This window comes from Oncorhynchus keta, chromosome 32 (assembly GCF_023373465.1).
Source record: "Oncorhynchus keta strain PuntledgeMale-10-30-2019 chromosome 32, Oket_V2, whole genome shotgun sequence".
NCBI classification, from domain to species: Eukaryota; Metazoa; Chordata; class Actinopteri; order Salmoniformes; family Salmonidae; genus Oncorhynchus; species Oncorhynchus keta.
In genome coordinates this window covers 22,805,886-22,824,543 of record NC_068452.1, presented here as the reverse complement: position 1 = coordinate 22,824,543, position 18,658 = coordinate 22,805,886, and the positions used below count along the sequence as shown (strand labels likewise).

The window sequence follows — 18,658 nt, the reverse complement described above, 5'->3', positions numbered from 1 at the left end:
ACCATGCCCATGATATAGTGGGAAATAGGTAAACTAAACTAAATGTCAGATGCCATCCATGTACTCAAAAAAGGCCGTCTTAATGTGTTTTTGATTCAAATCTGGGCCACATGCATTTTTCAGCCAACGGGCACAGTCCTCTTCAGTGCGAACAGAATCCTCCAGTTTCAACGGACAGACATTAAACATAAACATAAAGTGTGGCCGTCAGTGGTGCCTGGTGGGAGGAGCTATAGGAGGACGGGCTCATTGTAAATGCCTGGAATTGAATCAATGGAACGGTTCCCACGTTTAATGTGTTTGATACAGTTCCACTACTGTATATAGCCTCGCTACAGTTATTTTTCACTGTCTTTTTACTGTTGTTTTTATTTCTTTACCTATCCATTGTTCACCTAATACCTATTTTTTACTTAAAAATCGCACTGTTGGTTAGGGCCTGTAAGTAAGCATTTCACTGTAAGGTCTACACCTGCTATATTCGGCGCAAGCGACAAATAAACTTTGATTTGATTGAATCTATTCCATTCCAGTCTTTACAATGAGCCCATCCTCCTATAGATCCTCCTACCAGCCTCCTCTGGTGACCATGTCATACAGCAGTGGAACTCAATGATGTGAGGCCTTATAGAAACCTTAATTGAACCCTGTAAGAAATGATATGAAGCCTTATAGAAACCTGTCAAACCCCACCATCCACCTAATATTTTATGTTGAGCAGCTCACAGCATATTACTGCCTAAAGACATCCCCAAGCTCAAAGAAAACTAAGTCAATTATTGTAACACTGCTTCAAAGTCCCCCACAAAACACATACCCAAAATGGAGGATCTTTATTATGTGTGGGGACAGACTGTGTATGGGAATGGTGAGGGTGCAGAAATATGAGAAGGGGAAACAACCCAGTTTGCTACTGTGCTGTATTAGTGTGCTTCCTAATTTAGTATTCAAATGTATCGGGTTTACGATTCACACATAACACAGGCACGAGTAGACAAAGCTGGGCTTTAGATTTATGTGTAATCTCTCCCTCAGGGCTCATACAAATCCAAGCAAAACAAACAGTCCCTCAGTAGGTTACTTTAGCCCTGCTCCCTCCGATCCAATGGTACACATTTACTGTCAGAACTCATCCATAGCCACAGTATGCTTTCCCCCCCACACAAGGCAGCGCTACGAAGGGATCCACTCTTTTGTTTTAGTTCGGCTTAAACATCTCAATTGAAATGGGAAAATGCATATTACTTGTAGAAGTAGCTTGACTTGGTTACAGCAGTGATTTGAATGAAAGGTGCTAAGCATATAATGAATCATAGCACGGATATAACAAATGTTCTTTTCAAGGTAGAGCATATTGAGAAGATGAAAACACTGGAAGGTTTCCACTGACTGATGACTGTGTCAGTAACACATAGTGATGAATCTTAGCCTCAACAACCCTGTTTCTGTCCCAATCAGCAATTGTGTGCAAACATGCTGACCAGTGTAGTCCTGAATAGGTTTATGTTGAACAATGGACATACTTCCTCTGTTATCAGTGATTCCCATTAGAATCAAGCCAGCATCATGTACACTGTGTGGTAAGAGGATACTAAACAATGGAAATTGTATTCATATTGTCCTTTAGTTTGTAGAATGTGGACAGTTTTGTTTTTGAATATGAACAGTTCAGTATTGTGCCCTAGAGATCATGGTATGGCTGTTAGTTATTTTGACTTCCTGAAAACATATGCTCACTTCCTCATTTATGATAGCAATGCTAGATGGCAACACAACATTTGTTTAGGCCTAATTGGAGCGTGGTGGGCAGACCACACAAAAGGTCAACAGACTGCTGGAATGACCTTAGGTCCACGGTTCCAATTTGAGGTGTATTCCCTCTGCAATAAACTGTCACAATTATCCTGTTGTAGCAACATGATTGTCCCCTTTATGTAAAGGCCTATGTCCTCTACCACCTAGGGACACCATTCTTCTCACCCTCTGTGGCCTCCCACAAGGCAACGCATCCACTGGCCTGTGTCAGCAGATGCATCAGAGGCCTAAGAGAGGCCAGTGATGAGGGCGCACACCACATACCTCTGGGTTTAAAGTATTCAACTGCTATCCTCTATGATTAACCTATCCATCACTTGAGTTTCCAGCCCATTTTCATGGTTAATCACTCCCACACCATTCACAATGAATTAATGGCTGTAATAACACAGTCACCGGATCTAGAAGAGTTTAATATTTGATGTTACTTAAGGGAAGTCCACAAGTGCCATTTCTCGAACAGTGACTTGCATTTCTAATATATTGTATTAGATTGGATTCAAATTTGATTTGCTTTCTTTAAAAAAAAGGGCCGTTATCTACAGCAGGAATCCTTCCAGGTCTTAATATGAATCATATGTATAATATGAAAAATAAATTACTTCTCCTCATAAACATGATTTTCATAATTGAAACATCTCTCATTGGCTTTGTTAAATTATGAATATACACAAATCCCTCTCTGTCTTTGCAGGTTGGAGGTTGGTTATCTTCTTGATTCTCATTGTTCTTATAAATATTCAAGTGTGACAGCAGTAAGCATGGCAGACGAGGTACCGGGTGTTGTTCTGTACAGCAGCCTACACATCTCTGTGAGGTCTAAACATATATCTCCCTCTGAGATGTCTGGGCTGCTTTAAGTGGACCGGAGAAGAGAACCTGTAATTCATCGCTCTGAGCCGAGACCCCTGCCTTGGTGGTGAGCGTTTCTTCTGTGGCTATGTTTGCCATCATATTGAATTTTAACAATGAAAAATGAATAACTGACTGAGTCCAATCTGATTTGAAAGCTAGTTAAGTGGCTCAGGTTTGGATAAAAAAGCAATACTAGGTGCCACTGACAATGAAGTATACTGTAGCCCTTGGGTCAGCAAGATGTATTGACTACACATTAGTGAATGCAGATGAAATGTTTCCCCTTTCACTCAGAAATGTCTGGCATGCAGTAAATCCTTTTCATTCCTCCATAGGCATTTTGCAGCCTCAGTTCTTATTATCAAAAAGGAGAACAAATACTTTTATGTTTGGCATGCAGTCATAACATATAAATCAATATCGTAATTGGCACGTGCAGTAGCCTATCCCATATTTAAAATAAAAAAAATCTGCACAAAATAATCCGTTAAGAAATGGAAAAAGCATCATGATTTAGTATGGTGGGAATATCAAAGTTATAAAGTAGTTCTTTGAATGGAACTAGTGTATGCAATTCATAATCCAAACACAAGACTATTGTTCCAGGAAGACGTGAAGTGTCTCCGTGTTTCTCGCTGGCCACTGCTGCTGATTATGACCACGGCTGTGCTGGTCGACCGTGGTGCAAGTTAATACCTAAGACTATTACGTGAATGACTCATATACTTAAACATTTGGCTTTCCTTCCTCTCGGCACCTCCCATGCTGAGGTCACCTGCTGTTTATGACTAATAATTCATTAATACCTCTCCATAAAACCAGGATCTATAGGCTACACACCCAGCTCCAAGGTTTTTTCCTGCAGCTATCAACTTTGTTCGGAAACCTTGGGCTGTTGACCAAATTGATTGGGTCCAATTATGTAACCAGACCCAATGGAACACTGCAATTTCCCGGGGGAGCTATCTGACAGGGTCAAATTGACAATGAACAGATTGCTATTTTTGGTTCACGGTTTGTACCCTCAGTAGTTACCGTAAGATGTTTAAGAGACACATTGCACTGAAAGCCATTAAGTTCTATTTCTGTTGTCAAATTAAAACATATTTAAGGTTCTTGAGAAGACATTTCCGTATGGTGCAGAGTAATTCATGAATTGAATGCTGCATCTAAACATTTGTTCGACTGGTGTTTGACAGTCCACAGGTTAATGGTGTGAAAATAGGGACCCTGCTTTCCCCAACCTGTTTAGTAGTAATTGGCCAAAGGTTTCCGTTAATAGCAATATGCCACAGGGAATGCAAAGCACCTCTGAAATGGTGTACAAAATAATTGGATGGCAATGAAAGAGGAAGCATACACATTAATCCTATTTTGCCTTTAAAATTATATTTGCTATTTTTACTTAACGTGTAAAACAAAAATGTGTCTTGATTATTTGGATCCATTTGTGCAGTATACGTGACAGATGATTATAAAATACAGATTGGGTAACATGTTATTTGACTGCTACAAATGGTCTATAGAGTAGAAATATCATTCTACTTGTGCAGCATGGCATGTGTTCTGAATATTTCTGGCCCAAAAATATATACTTTTTAAATGTAGTGGTGTAAATGTGGTTATATTCAAATTGCAAACCTCACATTCAAGAGGTTATTGATTCACCTAACGTGTGCCTGCTTCTCGTTTCTTCACAGGGAGTTCCTCTGAGCCTATGACCCAGCAAGAAAGACAGAGGAAGAAACAATAGGATGAGACCGATCAACGATGTTATCCCTGGGGAAATAAGCACAAGACAATCTGAGGTGGTGAAATACTGAATCTCAGCAAACCATCTCTAAAACGTCACTCCAGGTTAAAGCCATTGGATGGATGCTGGTCTAAATGCACATGCCCAACGTCTTTTTGTAAATGGCTGGAACATTGGGACCGAATTATCCTTCCCTGGACAGAAGGCCAATATATTGATTGTCCTCGCTGAGGAGAACACTTGAAAGTCCAGCTAGATTACAAAGAGTTCAGTTCAGCATCTTTAGAAACCACAGTGGTGTTCCCGTCTTAGAGCTTTTGGGCACTGCCCATGACATCAAGAGGAGCACCAATGGCCTGCGGTGGAGCTATGGTAATGAGTGCCTTTTTCTGGTCTGTGGCCATAGTATATTTGACCCATATAGGCAGAGTCAATGGGGACTGCTGGCTCATCGAAGGCGAGAAGGGTTTTGTGTGGCTGGCCATCTGCAGCCAAAACCAGCCTCCATACGAGGCAATCCCCACGCATATCAACAGCACCATTGTGGACCTTCGGCTCAATGAAAACAAGATCAAAAGTGTCCATTTCTCTGCCCTCAGCCGCTTCGCCAACCTGACCTACCTAAACCTGACCAAGAATGAGATCAACTACATAGATGACGGGGCCTTTTCTGCCCAGTTCAACTTACAGGTCCTTCAGTTAGGCTTCAACAAACTCCGCAACCTTACTGAGGGCATCCTCAGGGGTTTGGGCAAGCTGCAGTACCTCTACCTCCAGGCCAATCTGATTGAGACTGTGACACCCAATGCCTTTTTGGAGTGCTATAGCCTGGAAAACATCGACCTCTCCATGAACCGTATCCAGCAGCTAGATGGGTCCACGTTTACCAGCCTGACTAAACTGACTACCTGTGAGCTGTATACCAACCCTTTCAACTGTTCCTGTGAACTACTTGGCTTTGTGAAGTGGCTCTCTGCATTCCCCAACAGGACAAATGAACGGATGGTCTGTGACTCCCCATCAGGTGTCTCTGGCTACAGTCTGCTCAGCCAGAACCCTAACATCCCAACTTTTCGGAATGCCCTCCATATGCTCTCCACTGTGTGTACAGACGACTATGTGACGCCGTACATACCTGTGCCTCCTGAGACCACCACACTCCCACCAGACTACACTCCCTGTGGGCTGGAGGACTGTCCCTCCGGAACTGAGCCAGATGAGAGTATGAGTATCAACCCAACAGTGACTAATGTGGATGTAAAACCCAGTATGAAGCTGAAGCAAGTCTCTAAAACAAGCGCCACCATCACTGTTCAGATCCCCCATCCCTTCAAGAAGATGTACAGCCTGGTTCTCTACAATAACAGTTTTTTCACTGATATTCAAAACCTCAAAATTCAGAATGAGGACATTGAACTTAAAAACCTGAAACCCCATACCGAATACACGTACTGTGTCGCTTCTATAAAGAATAATCTTAGATTCAATCATACTTGTCTGGCAGTCTCCACAGGACCCTGGAATGGGAAAGAGAGATCACAAAACCATGCAACAGCTACGCACTACATTATGACCATCCTAGGTTGTCTCTTTAGTATGGTGATTGTCCTAGGGGTGGTCTACTATTGCTTGCGTAAAAAACGTCAGCAAGATGAAAAGCACAAAAAGGCAGGCAGCCTGAAGAAAAGTATAATTGAACTCAAATATGGACAAGAGCTCGAAGGGGGAACCATTTCCAGAATGTCACAGAAGCAAATGATGGCTGGGGAGAGTATGTCCCGCATGCCATACCTACCATCTGGTAGTGAAATGGAGCAGTACAAACTGCAGGAGATAAGAGATGATATGCCTAAAATGGCCAAGGGAAGTTACATAGAGGTGCGAGGAACCGGGGACCACCATGAACGCAGAGAGTGTGAGATGTCCATGCCTGGGATGTCCATGCCTGGGAACAGCCAAGGGTCAGTGGCTGAGATTTCAACCATTGCAAAAGAGGTGGATAAGGTCAATCAGATCATTAACAACTGTATCGATGCTCTGAAATCAGAATCCACATCTTTTCAAGGGGTGAAATCAGGAGCTGTGTCCACCCAGGACCCCCAGCTGGTCCTGATATCAGAGCAGCCGCAGAGCAAGTCTGGCTTCCTGTCCCCAGTGTATAAGGACAGCTACCACCACTCGTTACAGAGGCACCACACCTCGGATGTCCCACCAAAGCGGCCCAGCACTGCCACTGGAGGTCCAATGCGGAGCCCAAGGCCTTACCGCTCAGAGTCCAAGTACATAGAGAAGACCTCGCCAACGGGTGAGACCATCCTCACTGTAACGCCTGCCGCTGCCATCCTTAGGGCAGAGGCGGAGAAGATCAGGCAGTACAATGAGCACCGGCATTCCTATCCCGACAGCCACCAGCTGCAGATCGAGGAGCTGGAAGGGCCCGGAAGCCACAAGCCCTCCATCCTTGAGCCCCTAACTCGGCCACGCCCCAGAGACATGGCGTACTCTCCGCTCTCACCTCAGTACCATAACCTCAGCTACTCCTCCAGTCCTGAGTACTACTGCAAACCACATCACACTATCTGGGAGCGCTTCAAACTCCGTGGCAAACGGCACAAAGACGAGGACGAGTACATGGCTGCAGGGCATGCGCTACGTAAAAAAGTGCAGTTTGCCAAGGATGAAGACCTGCATGACATTTTAGACTACTGGAAAGGGGTATCTGCTCAACAAAAATCTTAATCTCTCCAAGTATTTTCTACTGGACCACAACTTTCAGAAATGACACAGAAACCTTATATGTGAAACTCACTATTGATTGGATGGATACGTCCATATTGCGATCAACTACTTAAACGTATATATAGCAACATATTTTGACTGTGAGTAAAATAGGAAAAGAACCTTGGAAATGACCATCTTGGAAATGACCATCTTAAATTTGTCACATTATGTATGGAATTTATGGGAATAAACTGTAATCTAACGTTTCAAGAAGAAAACATATTGCAAATTAAGAATATACATATTATATGTTGCAATGGATTATAGGTATTTGGGTATCGCATGGCCAAGTCCTGTGACAGTGGATTTGCTGTTGTGTACTTTGAGAAAATTACTGTAACAAATATTGAAAAACATGTCTACTGAAACCTCAATATTTTTCTTGAAGGACTACTGAACAATCATACGAAAAATATTTTTTTTTCTCCCCACATATATTTAATTCTACAATGGAACTACAATTGAACTATGTACTGATACAGTTTCTATATCTGCAATGTTCACTGTTAATAAGATTTTCAAAATTATGTTTGATTCAGGTTTAGCCTATGTATTTCAAAGACAGCTACTTTATTTGTTTTCTAATGATTTCCTTGTCCTAACTGATAAACGTTACACTGGTCAGATAATTGGTATTATATTACCCAGACCACTTAACTTTCCCTTCCCCTATTTACAGCACTATCACATAATACATTTTAGAGGCCACTAAACAAACTGCACAATATTTAAAGGCTGGAATTTTCTAAATGTAATATTCCACATAAGACAGTTCATTGTATTATTCTGATGCTGATGGTCTGTCTTAGACATCGGCATCGTAAGCCATTAGTCATATCTTTAGAACCAAAGTAGAAAAAGCTGAAGTGTTTACATTTTCTTTCTGCATGGTCTAAGAAAGTGTTTCCCAACTCCGGTCCTCAAGTACCCCCAACTGCACACCTTTTAGTTGTAGCCCAAGCACAAAAACCCCTGATTCAACTTGTCAAGGGCTTGACGATTAGTTGATAAGTAGAATCAGGTGTGGTTGTCTGGGGCTACAACAAAAAGATGTACAGTTGGGAGTTGGGAAACACTGGTCTTAGATATGTGTGAACATAGTAAATCAGGTTCCGTATACATTTAATTTGAATTTGTTCTACTGTGTTTCAAAGAGCCAAAACATTTTAAGAGTTACTATTGTTGAAAGTGTAATTGACCATTCACCTTTATATAATATTTTCCACAGAAGGCAACTTTAGTTTCCCACCTGTTGTTTATGCAGAATGCTGAGAATGCAGTTCACATTCTCTACTGGCATATCTGTCCTATAGCCCGATGGATGAATGTACAATATAGATGATGAAATCTGTATATGGCAGCTTTTTCATTTGATTTCAGAGATTTTTTAAATGTGCTATTTACAACCATAATCTCCAGTTTCCGTTGTCTCTACTTGGTTTATCAATTCATATATTTCCCATAACTTATCATATTTTATATTTGTCTGCAATTCTCAGCCAACAAAGTATAAAACAGCAAAGTTGTTGGTTTCACCGAAGGCTCTTGTTGAAGGATATTTTCCTATATTGTGTGGCTGTTATGACACTTTTGTAAATTAGACGTCACCAATCAGAGGTATATCAACATGCCTGGGTTAACTATGAAATAATATCCCATGAATGCCTGAACTAAACTTCTGCCGCTGGATTTGTACATTATCTATACACTATTTTTGAGTGGATACAAGAGGTAACTTGGCTGTCTGAGTTCTAATTTCAACCGCCTTAAACTTCTGGGATATGTGTGCGACTGTAATTTTCTTTATTTTTCTTTCAGTGTTGATATTGTTGACAAGTCCTTATTTGATGTAATTTTTCTAAATGCATTTCAATAGATTCCAAGAGCTGTCAGATTTATAGATAAATTAGCAAGTAAGCTACATGTTTTATATTGCATATTGTAGCACTTCTGTGGCTCATAAAAGTTAGAATTGTTGGGAAACTGGTGGAAACAAACAAGAGCACAATAAAGTGTTTTTATTTCATTTCTTAATACTATGTTACCTGCTTTCAGACAAAGTACTGTGAAATAAAGGGAAGGGTTCACCCATCAGTATCTTCACGATGTTCTTTTCTTGTTTTCGAAATCTGAATCAAGAGATATGAATCCTGAATGTATAGAATCCTGATTGTATGAGAAAACGTATTTGTATCACACACATCGTTATCATGTTTTTATGATAGTTTGGTAGAACCACTAACCTATGAAATGTTCATACAATTTTTGTAGTCCAAGAATTTCATCAACTTGCACCATTCTTCATGTATAGCTAAATATTCAAATGTCGGCTACCCTGTAATACAACACCTTTTCCATCGGAGTATTGGCAGTGTTTCCAATGCTCTGCTGAACATATCCAAGCAAGTGCTTATGAAGAAGTGACTGCATGCATTTATCTTGGGAGCTGAAGATATTAAATACGTCCACAAAATGCTGAGGGCTCGATTCAATACGTAGTGCTGAAGACCTACGCTGAAGTGTGATATACATTTAATTTAATGTTCCTTCGTTCATGGAGACTGCATTCACGGTAAACGCTACATGTCGTCTCAATCGGAAATTACCTTTACATTTCAATCGCACTACAGCGCTTATCTTCAGCTGCATGGATTGAATCGAGCCCTAGGACTGCCTCTCCTTTGAAAAACAAACATACATTTATTTGTCTTGTCCCCAATGGTTGTCAGATATCTTAACCTTAAAAGTGCCAACTGTGGAACACTGATCTTAAAAACCTGAAACCCCATACTGACTGCACATACTGTGTCGCTTCTATAAGCAATGCTCTTAGAGTCAATCACGCTTGTCTGATAATCTACACAGGACCATGGAATGGGTAAGGAAACCAATACGCTTCCAAAACATTCAAAGCAAAAGCAGGTTGGCATTTATTGTCATGAATCTTGCCCTGAAGAAAGAACTGAGCAATTTTCCGCTATATGGGCAAGCTGCTAAGTCAAAATGGCCTATATCATAAAAATTCATGAAAACAAAATATAAGGTTAGGCATTAGGGTTAGCAGTGTGGTTAAGGTTAGGGTAAGGTATAAAATCTGATTTTATGACTTTGTCTCTGTGCCAGCTAGTGACCACTTTGCAGAGCTGCCTCCAGGGCAAGATTCATGACAATAAATGCCAATCTGCAAAGCAAAATCTAAAGCATGGATTGCTGTTATACTTTGTCCATAGACTGCTTACAGGGAAAAGAAACCAATATGTAATTTCTCATTTGGGTGAACTCTCCCTTTAAGTGTATTTGGCTTCGAAAGTGATATTTTAATTGGCCTTTTGAGGTTATGCCAATATTTCAGCAAAAGTGAAGGTATAGTATTCAGCACATCAAAAACAAGCAGGGAACACAGTTATTGCTTTTCTTGAAAAATCACTTTAATATCACAAAATGTAAGGGTCCCCTAATACATATATGTATTATATTCGTTTGTAGGTTCAAACAGCACTTCTATTTGAAATGTGCGAAGAATGATGGGAACTAACACATGTATTTGTTATGAAAATGTATCTTCATATCTCAGATAAGATTTCAGCTTCTGAAAGTGACTGGAAAGCGTCCAATAGATAAGGAGTCAGGAGATTGTTAGCCATTGTGGTACCATTTGAAAAAAGCTACTTCCTTTTCTCTCAGACATGACGTAACTGTCTCCAGAGAATCTCAGGTGTTATCAGATTACAGAGCATTCTGAAAATATTCAGACCCCTTGACTTTTTTCACATTTTGTTACGTTATAGCCTTATTCTAAAAACGACAAAGTAATAATAATAATAATAATAACGACAAAGTTCGTAGACATTTTTTACTTAAGTATTCAGTCCCTTTGCTATGAGACTCGAAAGTGTACATCCTGATTCCATTGATCATCCTTGAGATGTTTCTACAACTTGATTGCAGTCCACCTGTTGTAAATTCAATTGATTGGATATGATTTGGAAAGGCACACATTTGTCTACAGTGCCTCCGGAAAGTATTCAGACCCCTTGACTTTTTCCACATTTTGTTACATTACAGCCTTATTCTAAAATTGATTAAATAAATGTTTTTCCTCAGCAATCTATAGACAATACACCACCAAACATCTTCTTATAATAAAAAAAATGTATTACTGAGTTACTGAGTAAAATGCAGATGACAGCCCGCTTAGATTTTTCCAAAAGGCACCTAAAAACCCTCAGACCATGAGAAGCAATATTCTCTGGTCTTATGAAAACAATGTCGAACTCTTTGGCCTGAATGCCAAGTGTCACGTCTGGCGGAAACCTGGCACTATCCCTACGATGAAGCATGGTGGTGGCAGCCTCATGCTGTGGGGATGTTTTTCAGCGGCAGGGACTGGGAGACTAGTCAGAATTGAGGCAAAGATGAACGGAGTAAAGTACAGGGAGATCCTTGATGAAAACCTGCTCCAGAGGGATCAGGACCTCAGACTGGGGTGAAGATTCACCTTCCAACAGGACAACGACCCAGGACAACGACCCTAAGCACACAGCCAAGACAACGCAGGAGTGGCTTTGGGACAAGTCTCTGAATGTCCTTGAGTGGCCCATCCAGAGCCCAGACGTGAACCCAATCAAACAACTCTAGAGAGACCTAAAAATAGCTGTTCAGCAATGCTCCCCATCCAACCTGAGAGAGCTTGAGAGGATCTGCAGAGAAGAATGGGAGAAACTCTCCAAATATAGGTGTGCCAAGCTTGTAGCATCATACCCAAGAAGACTCAAGGCTGTAATCACTGCCAAAAGTGCTTCAATAAAGTACTGGGTAAAGGTTCGGAATACTTTTCTAAATGTGATATTTCAGTTTTTTATTTTAATACATTTGAAAAAAAATCTAAACCTGTTTTTTGCATTGTCATTATGGGTTATTCAAATCAAAATCAAATCAAATTTTATTTGTCACATACACATGGTTAGCAGATGTTAATGCGAGTGTAGCGAAATGCTTGTGCTTCTAGTTCCGACAATGCAGTGATAACCAACAAGTAATCTAACTAACAATTCCAAAACTACTGTCTTATACACAGTGTAAGGGGATAAGGAATATGTACATAAGGATATATGAATGAGTGATGGTACAGAGCAGCATACAGTAGATGGTATCGAGTACAGTATATACATATGAGATGAGTGTGTAGACAAAGTAAACAAAGTGGCATAGTTAAAGTGGCTAGTGATACATGTATTACATAAGGATGCAGTCGATGATGTAGAGTACAGTATATACATATGCATATGAGATGAATAATGTAGGGTAAGTAACATTATATAAGGTAGCATTGTTTAAAGTGGCTAGTGATATATTTACATCATTTCCCATTATTAAAATGGCTGGAGTTGGGTCAGTGTCAATGACAGTGTATTGTGTGTAGATTGATGAGGGGGGAAAAAATATTTAATACATTTTAGAATAAGGCTGTAATGTAAGAAAATGTGAAAAAAGTCAAGGGGTCTGAATACTTTCCGAATACACTGTATATAACACACTGACTTCTGCATGTGATATCATGTTCTCTATTTCAGAAATTAAAACTGAAATGCTAGCCCTTGCACGCTTCAGCAGCTATACATGCAAAAGGAAAGCTAATATCCTTGAATAATGTATCTGTACACACCTGCCATCTCCTGGTACTAATTGTGATGGAGTGAAAGAGGCCTCTTATAAGTGTTGAAATGAAACTCGATGTAAATCAGACAACAGTTTTTTAGGTAAAACTAAAAACACATGTACATTTGCACATTTGTGTTAATTAAAACAATAAAGTAATGTCTACTCTGTTCAAATTCAACTCCATATGCTCATTGAAACTGTTAAAGCATTTTGTCTTGGGCTCCTCTGGTTTAAAAAAAGGAATAATGATAGATAATGATGTTTGAAATAGGTTGCATGTGGGCTGCAAAGACTTCTAGATTAGACTATGTTTACATTTATTCATTTATTAATAGCCTACATGGCTTATCAGACTCATGAAAAATATTCAGATTCAAGAATAATATTGATATTACCCTGCATATAGTACTTTCAGAAAGTATTCACACCTCTTGACTTGTTTCCCATTTTGTTGTGTTACAGTCTGGATTTAAAATTGATTAAATTAAGACTTTTTTGGCAGTGGCCTACACACAATGATCCATAATGTCAAAGTGGAATTATGTTTTTAGGATTTTTTATCAATTTAAAATGAAAAGCTGAACTGTCTTGAGTCAATAAGTATTCAACTCCTTTGTTATGGCAAGCCTAAATAAGGTCAGAAGTAAAAATGTGCTTAAAACCTCTTAAGGATTGACCCTTTTCAATTTTCAAACTAAATTGACATACCCAAATCTAACTGCCTGTAGCTCAGGTCCTGAAGCAAGGATATACATATTCTTGGTGCCATTTGAAAGGAAACACTTTGAAGTTTATGGAAATGTGAAAGCAACGTAGTAGAATATAACACAATAGATCTGTTAAAAGATAATACAAAGAAAAGAACAACCATTCCTTTGTATTTTATTTGTACCATCATCTTTGAAATGCAAGAGAAAGGCCATAATGTATTACTCCAGCCAAGGTGCAATTTGCATTTTGGCCAGTAGATGGAATCAGTGTATGTGCAAAGTTTTAGACTGATCCAATAAACCATTGCATTTCTATTCAAAATGTTGTATCAAGACTGCCCAAATGTGCCTAATTTGTTTATTACTTCTTCAGGATAGGTGCCCCTTCCACACGGATGGTTGAGCTAACGTAGGCTAATGCGATTAGCATGAGGTTGTAAGTAACAAGAACATTCCCCAGGACATATCTGATATTGGCAGAAAGCTTACATTCTTGTTAATCTAACTGCACTGTCCAATTTACAGTAGCTATTACAGTGAAAGACCTACAGTGAATGTTCATGCGAGGCCGAGTTACAGTTTTGAATTACATCTACTTGAAAATCTATGGCAAGACCTGAAAATGTTTGTCTAGCAATTATCAACAACCAATTTGACAGAGCTTGAATCATTCTTTAAATAACAAAAGGCAAATGTTGCACAATCCAGGTGTGGAAAGCTCTTAGAGACGTACCTACAAAGAGTCACAGCTGTAATTGCTGCCAAAGGTGCTTCTACAAAGTATTGACCCGGGTGTGAATACTTATGTAAATGAGAAATGTATGTATTTAAATTTCAATAAATGTGCAAAATATGTTTTCACTTTGTCATTATGGGGTATTGTGTATAGATGGGTTACAAAAATAATGAATGTAATCCATTTTAAATTCAGGCTGTAACACAACAAAATGTGGAATAAGTCAAGGGGTATGAATACTTTCTGAAGGCACTGTAAATGTTTTCATAAGAAGGTAATTATTGGAAAGTATAATTCCGGTGCTTCGACCTGCTCCTAATAGTTGCGATTAGCCAATGTTATTAGAGGCAATTTGCATCAGATATCTGAGTCTAAAATCAAGGTGTTCTTTGATTGCTCAGTCAAGGGCTAATTATGTTGACTTGATAAACATTTTGTTGTTGGAGGCTTTGAATGAATTTGAAAAATAACACTTACGAGTAGTTAACATATTTCCTCAGTGTGACACAGTTAATAGACTACATTTTACTCCTCTGTAAATCCCCTGTCAAGCCCCTGTCAATATCAATCTTCATCCAAGATAGTGTCATCAGAGATTATTCTGGAAATAACTGATAAGTATGGAACCATTGCTTTAGGGCTTTATGGAAAATAAGATAAACTAGGCCCTCTTCAAAAGCATCCAAGCATCAGCTTCATGCTGCCTTTAATCTAGCCAGACTCCAGTTTTTTAAAGGACTATCAGATTTGAAAGTGCACTGTCAGGGAGAGAGCAAGCTGAGTCTTTTTTTGCAGTAATTTACGGTATGAAATGTACATTGCTAGTAGTAGTATATGTACAGATATTTCAGCATTTAACAAGGAAGTCTAAATAAATAGTTTGGTCTAAGATGTTCCTATATGGCCAATTCAGATTTCTGTTCATTGTGTTTACTGCTTTTAACCTTATGCTAAATGAATCATTGATAAAGTGAAACTTCACACATTAAATAATTAGTCAGCACATGCCTTCCTTCCACCATACCATATCAAGGGAAAAGAATGAGGTTTTACTGGCAAAACTTTAAAACGGTAATTTAAATTATGTGGCCTATGTCTCTAAGCACTAAATGTCTTATTAATTAACTACTATTATGTGTCGACAGCTAGTTGTGTGAGGAGAAGCACTGTGTGTGTGTGCACTACTGTACCCTGTCAAACTTGTTTTAAAATCTCTTAAGCACTTACAACCCTCAGATTATCCATTGTCAAATAGTAAAGAGATGGTGGTGCAGAGCTGAGTCACTTCTTTTGATTGTGAGTCTCAAAGTGGGGATATGCCAACTAGGCTGTACAATGGCTGTACATCATAGGCCGGTCTGATCATCATTCATTCGAATTCACAATGTTATTTTAATGGGAAAAAACTCATTGGAATATATAAATTGTATTAAGGCTGCAATGGGCTAAAACAAACGTTTTGTCTCGTCAAATCCTTCCCCACTAGGGAAGATATGGTTATTTTCTCCCAGCCAGCCTCTCCGTCATCCCCCACCAAAGTTAAGTGATGGAAGCCAACTAGTTTCCCCTGGACATGGTGGAGAGAGCATTAATCAGCTGTAGACAGAGCGTGACTAAGGCTCAGAGAGGAGAAGTTATGAAAAGTGGAAAAAGAGAGAAAACACCAAAAGTTCCTCTCCACTCTTCAGAGATGTATCTAATGTTTAATAGGATATGGGTGATCAAGTACAGAGTATACAGGATCTACAGTGCACTTCCAAATGAGATCTCCACTGGCAAAGCTCAAAGCTCAAATGGATGGTATAATTACTAGGTCGTGTCCATATAAACCTCTCAAGAGAAGAAGAAAGGCTAACAGATGAAGGATGTGATGATATTCAGAAGATTACATACAGTATAGCTAGCTATACAGACTCACTTAAAAAGCTTTTCGAAAATATCATATTCCGCTGTGTGATTTGATGTTTGCACTTCATAGATTTGCTTATAGCTAATTTGATTGGAAGTGCTTAAGTCAAGATCAAGTCTAAACGCATCTGAAAATCCCTTCCACTTTCTATGATGCAAAAAACATAACCGTCCTAAAAGTAAATCAGTCAATCTCGATGCATTTGCTGTCTAATGCAAAGGTTTCTATCCATGAGCAAGTCTATTAGGTTATTATTACCAAAGGGGCTTCTTGGCCTGTGATGTATGAGTGTCTCGATCTTGTTGGGTTGAATCCCTCCACTCTAGTTAAAGAGGATGGATGTTGATGGATGTTGCAAAAGGAGCCAGGACCTGCTCATTAATTCAAGGCACTGCAACCAGAGTGAAGCCCCAATGACAAGCAGGGAGAGCGAGTGAGCCAACCGTCAAATGAGCGCTGTGCAAAGGCAGGTCACAGGGACCGCCAGTCAACACAAGTGGCAGGTAGAAAGAAGGGGAATCGCTGAGCACACCATATGTTAGAGCAGGATTAAACCGTATTGCTCATTAAGATATAGAGAGTGAGCAAATCAAAGAGCCTTCACACTGCAGACAGGAGAAAATAAGAAGAGTTCCCACATAGGTCACATGACTTTCTGTTCCAGGAACTTTTGCTTCTGGTGATAATGAGCACGCCTGTCTCCTCTCCACATCTCGGCCTAATTTTTTTTTTCACCAAACAAAGACTCTTCTGATCATAGATCAGAGGAAGCTGAGGGAAGAAATCAATGGCGCCATTCTTGTGGAAGATAAACAGCTTTTAGGCTTTAATTATGTCCCCTTTGTAGCTTTATTAATTTGTTTACAACTCAATGCAGGGGTGAGGGCTCCCCTGCAAATACTTATGATAGATGAAATGCTTTTCCTTTAAAAAAAAGACATTAAATAGTACAGTATATTAGGGATAACTCAGGTCAGTACACTCATGTTTTAACAACGTTGCCCGCAGATATGCACAGATCATGTACTGTAGGCAAAAAATAAAAGCCGAAGGCAAATGTTCTCATTCTCTGTTGTTATAATCATAATTGTATTTTTGGCTTAAACCAATGGGTTATTGAGCACCCTCCTGGAACAACTACTACAGACCTTTTATTGTTGTGGTGTGTAAGTGATAATATATCAAACACTGCAATCATAGACTTGATTTGGACCCTACATGAGTTCATTTGTGATTTCTGAGGCACTTGTTCTTTCCTTCCTGGGCTGAAGCCTCTCTGATGCACATCCCAAAATCTACTCTTCAAATCCGTTCAACAATCAGACACAGCGACTGAGTGTCCAGAAGCTGATTGCAATGCAGACAGTGTAGTGATTGGAAGAAATTATACCTTTTTGAGGAGGATAGAGATAACTATTAATTCACTCTGAATGTATGTTGGCTAAACCAGCCTGGCCTCAGAGCCATACGAAACATACTATACGTATTTCTGAGCACCTCCAAGATGTATTATACCTACTAATGGTGTAGTTACTTTAGAAAGAAACAAAAGTAGGGAGATTGATCAGGGAGGATGGGTGAGCGTAATCTGCGACCATCTAACAATCCAAAGGTTGTGTGTTCGAGTCTCGTCAGGGACATGTTTAACATTTTATTTAACCCTTAATCTAAACTTAACCCAATTCAAGTCAATTCCCCTAATCTTTGTTGTTTTAGTTCCCTTAACTTTCCACATAAATTATCCTAACCTTTGTCGTTAGTTCACCTAACCACTGAAGTAAATTCTCTCCGTAATTCTCCTTTGTTGTTAAATCCTTCAAGACGTATGATAAGTTACATCATCCAATTCATTATTTTGTATGACCGGGTAAGAGGCATGATACCGTACGTCCACTAATATGTATGATATTGTATAACTGCTATTCCGTTCAAAATGTATGTAACAAAACATATCCTACAAATGGAGTGTCACAGATTTACATACAGAACAATATGAATTGCCGTGAGACCAGTTGTCAAAATGTAATTAGTTTGAGTACTACTGTTTGGGACCAGGAAATCATACATAATATGGCTATCATGACAACTTATGCATTCAACAATGCTAGCAATGTCATTGTCTTGGCAAATCACCATCTTTATTGTTGGTCACAATATTTTCTTCCTTATTAAGCAAGGGAAAATGGAGGATGACTTTGCCATCTTAGAACAGACAGATCTTTGGCAGCTAGCTATCCTTGAAGCATCCTGCAGATCAGAAATGGCTTCCTATTGAATAATATACTGTATTTGAGCAATGAGGAATGCAATTCACTGTGACTCGGGGTAGGTATCCAATTGAGATATCTATGGTCCTGCATAGAACGAAAGCGTGAATTAACATATCAAACCAAATTTGAATACATTTTGTTGCTATTTACATAGTAAATACACTTGTT

The 18,658-nt window shown here is 39.4% G+C and overlaps 1 protein-coding gene across 1 annotated transcript in view; it reads left to right on the top strand.

The window, feature by feature from the left end:
• LOC118384783 (protein ELFN1-like) overlaps nt 1-9,301 on the top strand; it is an 82,544-nt gene extending 73,243 nt beyond the window's left edge. The window contains exon 3 of the mRNA XM_035771513.2: nt 4,371-9,301. Within this exon, the coding sequence (XP_035627406.2) occupies nt 4,754-7,162 (2,409 nt within the window). The 5' untranslated portion in view covers nt 4,371-4,753 and the 3' untranslated portion in view covers nt 7,163-9,301. The remainder of the gene's footprint in view (nt 1-4,370) is intronic.
• The last annotated feature ends 9,357 nt before the right edge of the window (nt 9,302-18,658 follow it).